The sequence below is a fragment of the Brassica oleracea genome, chromosome C9 (genome assembly GCF_000695525.1).
Source record: "Brassica oleracea var. oleracea cultivar TO1000 chromosome C9, BOL, whole genome shotgun sequence".
Lineage (NCBI taxonomy): Eukaryota > Viridiplantae > Streptophyta > Magnoliopsida > Brassicales > Brassicaceae > Brassica > Brassica oleracea.
The window spans coordinates 10,321,104-10,333,206 of NC_027756.1; the positions used below are offsets into that span (position 1 = coordinate 10,321,104).

Consider the following 12,103-nt stretch of genomic DNA (forward strand, 5'->3'; position numbering starts at 1 on the left):
GAAGACTAGAAACTAGTATCTTCCTTAAAGCATTAATAGAGATTTGGTATTTTTCCTATTCTAGATATTAAGTAGTTTTCCTTTATTACTTAGGGTTATGATTTGTAATAGCCCTATATAAACATATCTAATTATCAATAAAGAATTATCTTCCAGCATTAACCTTATTCTCAGAGAGAGACTAGGGTTAAAGGAAGCTTTGCAATCAAGTTATCCCTACTCTTACCTGTAATCACGGCACCAGTTACGCGAGCACAAACGGCTCGTATCAGCCCACTTGGATAAGATACAGTCTTTGTTAAATTTAGATGATGAGGGTGGAGCTATGTTTGTTGGAATCTGTGGCCCTGCTGGCATTGGTAAGACTACCATTGCCAGAGCTTTACATAGCAGGCTCTCTAGCAGTTTCCAGCATTCTTGTTTTATGGAGAATCTTAAAGGAAGCTGTTGTAACAGTGGTCTTGACGAGTGTGGATTGAAACTGTGTCTACAAGAGCTACTTCTTTCCAAGATTTTTAACCACAATAGTTTGAAACTATTTCATTCTTCTAATTCTTGATGATGTGGACGATCTCAAGCAACTTGAGGCTTTGGCTGATGAAACCTGTTGGTTTGGTCCTGGAAGCAGAGTTATCGTAACCACGGAAGACCAAGAGCTTTTGGAGCAACATGATATCAGCAATACATACCATGTGGATTTTCCAACTCAAGTTGATGCTCGTCAGATCTTCTGTAGGTTTGCTTTTAGACAGCTCTCTGCACCCCATGGATTTGAAAAACTTGTGGAAAGAGTAATAATGCTTTGCAGCAAGCTTCCTCTTGGTCTCCGTGTCATGGGTTCATCTTTACGCAGAAAGAAAATAGATGACTGGGAATCTATATTGCAGAGGCTAGAGAATAGCCTTGATCAAAAGATCAATGGAGTGCTTAGAGTCGGATACAACAGTTTACATAAGGATGATCAATTCCTATTTCAGCTCATTGCATGCTTCTTCAACTACCAAGACGAATATCGTGTGAAAGCAATGCTCGGTGAAAGCAACTTGGATGTTAGACTCGGGTTGAAAACTTTGGTGTACAAATCTCTCATACAAAAATCCGCAAAAGGAAAAATAACGATGCACAAGTTATTACAACAAGTGGGCAGAGAAGCGGTTCATTTACAAGAGCCTAGGAAACGCCAAATCCTAATAGATGCTCAACTGATTTGTGATGTCCTCGAAAATGATTCTGTAAGTTTTCTTCTTTTAAATGCTTTTACAGATCTGATTGTGCTAATATTTTATTTTATTTTGTTTTGGAATAATGTTTTAGGATAGTACAAGTGTGATGGGTATATCCTTTGATACATCCACAATCCCAAACGGAGTGTGTATGCACAAGCTTTTAGAAGAATGCGTGATCTTCGGTTTCTCAGCATCTACGAGACAAGACGTGATCCAAATGTTAGAGTGCATTTACCTGAGGACATGAGTTTTCCACCTCTTCTAAGGTTATTACACTGGGAGGTATATCCAGGAAAGTGTCTTCCTCATACTCTTAGGCCGGAACATCTTGTAGAACTGTGTTTGGTTAACAACAAGCTAGAGAAGCTTTGGCAAGGAATCCAGGTTTGTTAGTTATATATTCGTCTATGTTTGAACACTGTTGGGTTTAAATTTAGAAATTATCATTATACTCTCTCCGTTTCATATATATGGCACAAAGATTTAGAAAATTACATTCTTCTAAAAAGCACTTTTAAAGATATAATTTTAAAATCATTCAAGTTGAACAATTTTTAACAAAGTTAAAGTTAACTTTAAAATCTCAAAACTTAATATAATTTGAAACAAAATAAACCTTATAAAACATCATGTAATTTGAAACAGAGGGAGTATATTTTAAAATCGAATCTATCATGTGTTAAAGATCTTTTGTTTTACATTCAGCCTCTTACAAATCTCAAGAAGATAGATTTGTACGGGTCTCTGAGTTTGAAGGAAGTCCCTGATCTCTCGGATGCTACGCATCTCAAGAGATTAAATCTAACAGGTTGCTGGAGTTTGGTACAGATTCCTTCCTCTATTGGAGATCTTCATAAACTAGAGGAGCTGGAGATTAATCTACGTATAAGTCTACAAGCTGTTCCGAGTCACCTCAACTTGGCATTCGACCAACATCAAATCGCTAGTAATCGGAGACACAATGTTGCAAGAGTTTCCTGAATCAATTAGGCTTTGGTCTCACCTTCAGAGTCTCAACATATATGGCAGTGTCCTTACAGTGCCACTTTTGGAAACCACATTGCAAGAATTCTCCGTCGCTACAGTTGAGAGGATTCCAGATTGGATCAAAGATCTTAATGGGTTGAAGTTTCTTTATATAGCTGGCTGCCCAAAACTTGCATCACTGCCAGAGCTCCCTAGCTCGCTCAAAAAAGTGACAGTGGACAATTGTGAGTCACTGGAGACGGTATGTTTTCCTTTTGGCACTCCAACAACCTATTTTCTCTACTTCCCCAACTGCTTCAAGTTGTGCCTAGAAGCGAAGAGAGTAATTACACAGCAATCATTTAGAGCATACTTTCCAGGAAAAGAGATGCCCGCAGAGTTCCATGATCATCGAGGTGTTGGAAGTTCCTTGACCATCCGTCCGGCTATCTGCAAGTTTAGGATTTGCCTGGTGCTTTCCCCTAAACCGGATATGGAAGAAGATTATTTCGAATTAATGTTTCGCATACGCGTAAAAGGTTGTCCCAGTGACGAAGACATGCTTTGGTTAGATCTCCCTAAAATCCGAGGGGAACATCTATTTATATATCACGCTGAGTTTGTTGAACAGCACGAGGAGATGGTGTTCAAATTCAGCACCTCATCCCATGAAGTCGACGTTACTGAATGTGGTGTACAGGTCTTGACAGACGAAACCAACAAAATATATGAGTCTTGTTCAGAACAAGTGTCTGAAGACGGCGATGATGTTCTCTCTGATGATAAGAGCAATGGATGTGAATCATGTGATGAACCCAGAGTAAAGATCTTTGAGTGTTATACAATGTTTCTTTCTCTAGTTTTTACTTTCGTTTTGAGTTTGATTTCAAGTCTAATTTTGTATAGATTCCTAAAGAAGCATTAAAACTTGAGTATTTGACTTTTGTTTGTATTGGACTTTCTATCTACCCATTAGTTAGTGCTCACCAGTAGTAATATCACCCGTTTAAAATTTTGTTCATTTTGGATTCATGCATACAGCTGCAGGCTAGATGGTGACTTTGCCACATTGTTGGGAGAATACTCTTGTTGTCTCGAGTTTCTTATTGATTGAAAATCTAATCCTCTCGGTGATAAGGAATCGGGAAATTGTGTTAGATCATAAGTTGATAACGTAAGGATCCATCAAATTCTCGAACTTGAAAACTAACATACTGTGTCTACTTACGTGGACTTCTTTCAACTTGATATAAAAGAAAAACACCATTTCGTTGGAAACAAATTTCATAACATAACCAAGTGGTCTTGGCCTAGTAGTAAATGGCTCACAGTGTGAGTACCGTCCTGGGTTTGATTCCCCTTGGTTACCCGGGGCGCCTTAAGTGGTAAGAAAACGCGGATCCTGCGAGCCTCGTAGTTGTGATTAGTTCTTGGGCATAGAAAGACTTTGGGATCACACTACGGTTATAAAAAAAAAAAAAGTTCATAACATAAAAAGAAAAACATGTGACGTTCAGGATCAGTTTATATACAGTGCATGCGTTGAATGCAAAACTCATAATATGATCATTCGGAGTTACGAGAAGAATTGTCTTTAAAAATGATTGATTCTTGATATGTCTCTCAAGCAGCCATCTCTTAGAGGCAATCTCAAATACATTTTCGGATAACCCATTAGCTGACATTTGTGAATAGCAAGAAACAAACGTAGTGAAGAAGAAAACTTTGTTTTTATTAAACGATTTCGACTTAGTTTAGTGACTGACACGTTACATCATTTTATACTACTCTTAGAGCATGGTTATTGTAGGTCTCTTATGTTGGATCTCTTAGCGTAATATAAGACACAGTGTAAGAGACGTATCTTAGCTTTTTTAGTTAAAAGCTAAGAAACCCAGCCTAAGAGAACTGCAGTAAACATGCTCTAAGATATTATCCCTTCAGTCAAACGCCAGCACATGATTTCACATCTGTTTAGGCAATAAAATATGTTGGTTGTAATAATACCCTGAGCTGGCTTCATCACACAACGGTCATGCAAGAGTTGTGTGTTGACTGCTATTACAGAACACTACAAGGACATTTTTTGGGCTGAGACAGAATAACGGTCCTCTTATGTTTGGCCTTTGTCTGCAGGCCCAACTTCAGTGTTGCTTTTACACTCTTTCATATTTGGTGTAGGATGCACGAACACACCAAGTTTGCTTCTTCATTTTAAAAACGGTTCCTGAGACAAAGACTTTGTAAAGATACTCGGAAGCTGCAATGTAGCAGATGCTTAACCTTTAGTGATTTGAGTGCTACCCTTTCACATAAATAGTGATAGTTCGATATCAAAATGCTTGGTCCTCTTGTGAAACATTGGATTAGCAGTGAAACACAACCGACAAGTTATCACATAGAAACAGAGGAGTTCTTTGTTGTTGTAGACCCGTTACCTTTAGGAGATTTTGAAGCCAAACAATCTTAGAGACTGCAACAGACAGTCCTATACTCTCAGCTTCAGTAGATGACCTAACAAATGTAAGATTAGGACAGAGAAAAGTCATGAATGGTTATTTAACCGATCTCACACACTGGAGCAGTAATATGAACACGAGTTGATATTTCCCACTAGTGCACCATGGATGGGTCAAATGGCTGTTGCAACATATCAATCCAACATACAAGACATCAATAATCGAGAAAATATTATTAGAACAGTAACCTGATTCAACATGAACTTTATATGGCATTTTAGATCTGACCCATATTTATTTTTGGTTGATCCTATCTAATTTATCTTGAAAACAGGCAAACTCTGTTTTGTAATTTGTTATGAGAAAATATTTTTTGGGAGCGTCCAGAGAAACGATTTAACCTTAATATTTGAGAATTAAGATTTAACCTTTTAATGGAATGACAAAGGTAAAGAGACACCAGTTCATTATTGATCTGATTCAGCAAATTATGTCCGCAACAATATGCAATTGCGGCCTAGAACCATAGAAGAAAAAAAACTCTCAACAAATAGCTTTTTGTGTAAAGAGAGACAGAGTAAAGAACCCCTTATAGCCTAATTAGCTAATGCCTTTACAGCTTTTTCTGCTGCATCATCCAAATCATCAGCTGTTATGAGTTTCATTCCACTTTCCTTGAGGATTCTCTTTCCTTGTTCAACATTTGTTCCTTCTAGACGAACCACCACTGGTACTTTCAGTGACACCTATCAAGGAAAGACTCAATCAATTAACTATTAAGGTAAATATGATGAAAATATGTATGCTTCGTTTTGCTCACCTCTTTAGCAGCATTCACAATTCCACTAGCAATCACATCACATTTCATTATCCCGCCGAATATGTTCACCAATATTGCTTTCACTTTATCGTCCGATGTCAGTATCTTAAACGCCTCCACCACCTATTATTATCACAACCTTTGGTTAAATTGGTTTAAAATCTACAAGCTTGATAACCAGAGAAACTATGAAGAACATATTTTCATTACCTGGTGTTCAGAAGCGTTTCCACCAACGTCAAGGAAATTTGCGGGAGTCCCACCGTGCAGTTTGATGATGTCCATGGTTGCCATGGCCAATCCCGCACCATTCACCATGCAGCCAATCTCTCCATCTAAACCGATATAGTTCAGGTCTACTTTTGCAGCAGCCACCTACAAGATGCAACAGCACACTTTCCTTCATCAACCATGATAATAAAATTAAATGTAAAAGTGTAACAGAAAATGATTAGTAACCTTTCTGCATTATTTAACCTTAACTGTTATATACACATTATCTTATGTACAGAAGAGTATTACTAACTACTAACTAGCCAACTAAGCAACAAACTGACAACAAAAAAAAACTAGTTACTCTATCCAGCATTCATAATATCATTTTCTTGAGTTCAACATCCATAAGCTTTGATATAACATAGATTTCTTGGTGAAGAACATACGATGCAATGGACCATACCTCTCGTGGATCCTCCTGTGTTGGATCACGAAGGGCAAAAATGTCTTTCTGACGGAAAGCAGCATTATCATCAAAGTTCAACTTAGCATCGGCAGCTACCAATTGATTAGTGGATGTCTCAGCGAGAGGGTTGATCTAACAGAGGAAAGTAAAGGTTCAGTAAAAGATATTGAACTTGTGTATAATAAACAAGAGAGAGAGAGAGTACTGACTTCCAACATTGTGCAGTCAGTCTTGCGGAAGAGTTCGTATAGCTTCTTCACTTTTTCAATCGAATCTTTTCTGCCAGCAGCTTTTGGAGCCAGACCATCCACAACCTTAGCAGCATCTTCATCTGTAATTCCCGCAAATACATCGATCGGTACCTACACCAAAACCATGAAATAAGGGGTCAAAAATGGCTCAACCAGAAGGATATATCTGGTGAGATGAAACACGAATCAAACCTTAATAATCATGTCAGGGAACTTCTCAGCAAGATCTTCAATGCTGGTACCACCCTTCTTACAGGCAATTATAAGCTGGACAAAAGTGTTACAGAGATTACTGACAAGTGTGAGCAAGATCATTGTAGAGAAATGGATTTTGCAATTTATTATTCGGAGAGCATACCGGTCCAGCAGATTTACGGTCGAGGATAATGGAAAAGTACATCTCATTGACGAGGGACAACTTCTCACACAAGTAGACCTGCTCAAAATATAGGATTCAAAACCACTGAGCAAAACTACAAAATGCTAAATCAGTGACAAGAAGTATGATCTTAAAAACACAAACCTTGCTGACAACTTTGCCTTGAGGACCAGTTTGTTTGGTGACGAGTACTTGTCCAAGCATCTTCCCTACAAAAAAAAAAAAAAAAAGAATCGGATCAAGAAACTCTCAGATATCAAACAAGAAAGCGTGAGTGGGCAAGTTACCAGCAATATCTGGAACCTGATCACGGTTGACAATGTGAACACCACCCTTAAGGCCACTCTTGAAAGTGCCAAGACCTCTTCCACCAGCCAAGATCTGGCTCTTAACGACCAACTGTGTAACACACGACCCAATGAGGCAGAGGCAGAGGCAGAGGCATAACTACTGAATGAAAAGAGTCAAACTTTAGCAATAAAAAAGGCTCTTACACAGTACCTCGGTTTCGTTAGGGAAAACTTGTTGGATAGCGTTTTTAACTTCATCGAGAGAAGAAACAGCGACTCCCTTTGGCACATTGACTCCGTATTTACCCATCAGCTCTGCTCCCTGACAAGATCATTGATTCAATTCAGATCGTACCCAAATTCGGATTGGAAAAGCGAATCTAGGCAGAAAAAGAGAAGGAGAATGAACCTGATACTCGTGGATGTTGAGACGGCGGAGCTGTTGGTTCTGCCATTTGCCGGAGACGGAGAGAGATCTGGACACCAGCTTGTTCACCAATCCCCTCATCCTTTTGATTTTGTCGTCTTACGAAAATATGAATATCAAATCAATCGCCCGAAGAGAAGATAAATATAGAGAGAACAGTCGCAACGTTGACGGAGTCTAGGGTTTTTAATTTTCTCAAATGATCGATCTTTCTTAAGAAATCAAAGTATTTCATTTATTTTTCTAAGAAAACATTCCATAAAAATACAATTTTTTTGGGATGATCCTAAATTTTTTTTATCGTGAATATAATTTTAAAGGTCAAAATGATTAAGGTAAATAGATATTTATACAAATAAAAATATTTAAAATTTTAAGTATTTTTTTTAAATAGCTTTTTTAAAAAAATTGGATTTTAAAATAAAATTTTGAAAAAATCGAAAAAATTATAAATAGTTAGAATTGAAAAATGTATTATTCAAAAAAATAAAAATTACTATTTATTTAAAAAATATTTATATTTATAGATCTATAAAATAAAGATAGAAACATTTTTTATTTTTTTAATGGAATCTTTTTTGGTCATTTTCTATCTTTTGTGTTTTTTTGGTAAAAAAAACTATTTAGAATCATCTGAGAAAATTGCCCAAAATACAATACCTATATATACATATTTGTTGTAAACTCTAGAACTGTAAGTTTCTGTATAATTATTAATGAATAAATGTTCCCTTTATATAGGGGTTACAAGAGAGATAAATGGAAATACAATAATAGAAAAAATTACAAATCATAAACATAAACGAATTAGGAAATATGCAAGTTGTAGCCGCCTCTCTCTCCTCTCCAAGTCTCGCGGCCGCCTCTCTCTCTCTAGGGTTGAACCGTCTCTCTCTAAGTGTATGAGTCAGTTATGGATTGAGCCGGTTATGGACATTCACCAATTGATTTATAACACTCCCTCTTGGATGCCATAACCATACAGGGATTGTCATACGCTTAATGTTGCCTCATTAAAACCTTATCAGGAAAACCCAGTGGGACAAAACCATGATGAAGGAAAAAGAGTACAACACGTACTACTCCCCCTGATGTGAACCTCAGTGGAGGTCCTTCAGCCTACGCATCCAAATCTGATGCGTGAGCTTCCTGAACGTGCAAGTAGGAAGTGCCTTGGTGAATATGTCAGCTGAATTGTCACTGGATCGTACTTGGACGACCTGGACCTCACCGGCTTTCTGAAGCTCGTGAGTAAAAAAGAACTTAGGCAATATGTGCTTCGTCCTATCACCTTTTAAGTAACCGTCCTTGAGCTGAGCAATGCACACAACATTGTCCTCATACATCACGGTTGGCTTTTTTCACTCGGCCATCCCGCAATCAGCTCGGACGTGTTGGGTCATCGACTTCAACCACACACACTCACGGCTGGCCTCATGTATGGCCAAGATTTCCAAGTGATTAAATGAAGTGGCCGCGATGATTTGTTTCATGGAACGCCATGATATGGTCGTACCTCCATGTGTAAAGACATATCTTGTCTGTGATCGTGCTTGATGTGGATCTGATAGATAACCAGCATCAGCAAAACCAACTAAACCATCTTTGTTATGGTTAGTATAATATAGACCCAAGTCTTTCGTTCTTTGCAGGTAACGAAGAACATGTTTGATCCCATTCCAGTATCTTTGGGTCGGACAAGAGCTAAACCTAGATAGTAGGTTCACGGCAAAGCTTATATCAGGCCGTGTGTAAGTTGCCAAGTACATTAAAGCTCTTATGGCACTGAGATATGACATTTTGGGACGGAATGGGTCAGTGTCCAGGCCGAGAGACCTCACGACCATGGGACTGGTCAGGGGATGGCAATCGGCCATATTAAACCTCTTGAGTACATTTTCTGTATATGCCATCTGATGCACAAGGATACCATCATTTATATACTCAAGATGTAATCTCAAACAGAATTTCGTTTTCCCGAGATCTTTCATCTCGAATTCTTTCTTAAGGTATTCAACCGTTTGGGAAATTGTATCCAGAGGTTCCTAGGATATTCAGATCATATATTTCGATGATTATCAATATTGTTCTCGAGAACTTGCTGCACATTCAGCTCAATACCCTCTAGTACTTTCATTATCCAATGGACCATATAAATATGCAGTACCACATCAGTTTACTGCAAGTCTAATTTTCTCTCTTATATAGCCAGACTTATGAGAAATCTTAAAAGTAGTTGCATCCACCACATGGGAGTAAATCTCATCATAATCTATTACTGGTCTTTGTGAGAATCCTTGTGCAACATTAGCTTTATATCTCACAATTTATATTTCTCACAAGACCCATTTATATCCACTGGTTTTAACATCATATGGCGTCTTAATCATATGGCCAAATACGCCTTTCTTCTTTAAACTATTTAACCCAACGTTTCCATTCAATTGCTGCAAGTCTAATTTTCTCTTTTATATAGCCAGACTTATGAGAAATCTTAAAAGTAGTTGCATCCACCACATGGGAGTAAATCTCATCATAATCTATTACTGGTCTTTGTGAGAATCCTTGTGCAACATTAGCTTTATATCTCACGATTTCTATTCCTCACAAGACCCATTTATATCCACTGGTTTTAACATCATATGGCGTCTTAATCATATGGCCAAATACGCCTTTCTTCTTTAAACTATTTAACCCAACGTTTCCATTCAATCTGTTCTACGAGTGTGCACTCTTATATTGACGTGGGTTCATGATCCTCGCTTATATTCATAAATTCAAGTGCTACCTTGTATCATCTTATGTCGACATTCCTTATTGTGTTCCATTATGTTCCAGACATGATATAATCGATTGAGATTCATTATTATCAGGACCTTTAATACTTTGCAGCTTGGCGTCCCAAGCTACATTGTTTGGTACCTGTACCTTAGAGCCGGCCGGCCTTATCTCTATGTCTGGGATGGTTTCCTTGACGTCGGATTTGTTTTATCATTGTATGCACCTTTTTCTTTTGTTTACGAGGATTCTTATCTTTTGGAACTTATTGGTCTATCTTGTATAGACTCTGTAGCAACTTGACTGTGTCTCTCTTGGACATCAATTTAGTTGGTGCTTTACAAGCTGGTTTATATATGACTTAGTCATTCTTTTTCGGGTCAGCAAATGTGTCTGGCATTTGATTAGCTAGCTTTGTAAATGTATAATCTTTGGACGTCTATTTCACATTATTTTGTCCGAGGATCTTGCCAAGACAATGATGGTCGATGCCATTCTGTTTCTCTTACCAGCTTATTATTTTCTCCCCCTAATGTGGGATAGTCAGATCCATTAAACTTTGCAATCCGTGTTCTTGGCCACTAAATAGATCACCCATATTTGGCTCAAGGTACTTCATTATTTGTGGGAGATTCATATCCAACATATATCCCCATTTTCATCCTCTTCTAAGGATCCATCTTGGACGGCACATATATTTGTGGTGGCTTATCCAAATATCTCAAGATGTTATATGTCTGGCTCATGACCCGTAATAAATTTGAGATGGGAATATCTATGCTCACTTAATGGTCTGATGGTTATTCGTTAAGATGCATGTAAATTTGTGTGTCCCCAAACCTTGGACTGAGAGTTTGGACCTATAGCCAATACAGATTTATAAAAGGATTCAGCCAAGCTATATATAGTATGGACATGTGCGGATTTGTCCTCACTGCCCCCTCATGGACATACTATAATCTTTAAGTGCTTGGGACATCATGGCCTAATGAGTTTCCCTTGTGTTTTTGCTACACACGTGAGATTCTATAGGACAACTCTTTGTGCCCTTTCTAATATCAATTTCGCATATGTTTTGGACCAGGATAGCCAATCCGGTCAATCCATAAAGTGTATAATTTCATGGGTAAACCGTTCAGATTACCATGACTATTGCCTCTATCATACTGATCTTGACATAGTCTAGATCAATAGATAATGCATGTATAGTTTTTTTTAGGACTCATTATGGCCTTGGGCGATTTTATACATATATCTGAAGGAACTCTTTATTTCCTTCGCCCATTGAAAACCATTCATTCTTATATTTCTATATAATCTCAATGGGTTTTTCTGGGTGAATATAAAACATCTAAATGCTTGCCCTTATACATATCTGCATAGCCCTTAATGTGTACCATACCCGCAAATCATATTGGCGTTTTCAAAAATCATTCATTCCTTTTATTAAGTTTTAATAAAACAAGTTCATAGAAATAAAAAACATCAAAACAAAGAACATAGAATTTAGATTACAAATGTCGAAATCAATCTTCAGTTTTTTTTTAGACAATCTGAAGTTTCATAATCCATAAGATCGTCCTTCTCATGATTGAAGTCGTTTTCATCATCTTGGTAAATCATATGGGCTTCAGGATTCTTCCCTTTCAAGCTCTCTTGATAGATGTCAACTAGATGCTTGGGAGTCCTACAAGTCTTAGCCCAATGATTGCTCATTCCACATCTATGGCACACGTATTTCTCTGATTTAGTCGAGTGTTGGGGTTTGAAAGAAGATCCACGGCCACGACCATGGCCTCGTCCAAATGAGCCACGGTCCCGTCCA

At 37.8% G+C, this 12,103-nt stretch overlaps 1 protein-coding gene across 1 annotated transcript; it reads right to left on the reverse strand.

Moving 5' to 3' along the window:
• Positions 1-5,093: 5,093 nt before the first annotated feature.
• Positions 5,094-7,714, reverse strand: LOC106315428 (succinyl-CoA ligase [ADP-forming] subunit beta, mitochondrial). The gene is made up of 11 exons (XM_013753153.1): positions 7,483-7,714; positions 7,285-7,395; positions 7,071-7,182; positions 6,928-6,992; positions 6,763-6,840; positions 6,597-6,671; positions 6,363-6,515; positions 6,151-6,285; positions 5,682-5,846; positions 5,472-5,594; positions 5,094-5,397 (listed from the first exon to the last, which is right to left on the reverse strand). The coding sequence occupies exons 1-11, from the start codon at positions 7,579-7,581 to the stop codon at positions 5,248-5,250; spliced, it is 1,266 nt and encodes a 421-aa protein (XP_013608607.1). The 5' UTR covers positions 7,582-7,714; the 3' UTR covers positions 5,094-5,247.
• Positions 7,715-12,103: the final 4,389 nt, after the last annotated feature.

What these genes read in the sequence shown, in the direction of transcription:
- LOC106315428 (XM_013753153.1), bottom strand. Translation starts at nt 7,581, where the DNA reads ATGAGGGGATTGGTGAACAAGCTGGTGTCCAGATCTCTCTCCGTCTCC. An exon ending in AAGGCAAAGTTGTCAGCAAG is followed by an intron (nt 6,841 to 6,927) that starts GTTTGTGTTTTT and finishes TATTTTGAGCAG; the next exon opens with GTCTACTTGTGTGAGAAGTT. An exon ending in ACCGTAAATCTGCTGGACCG is followed by an intron (nt 6,672 to 6,762) that starts GTATGCTCTCCG and finishes ACTTTTGTCCAG; the next exon opens with CTTATAATTGCCTGTAAGAA.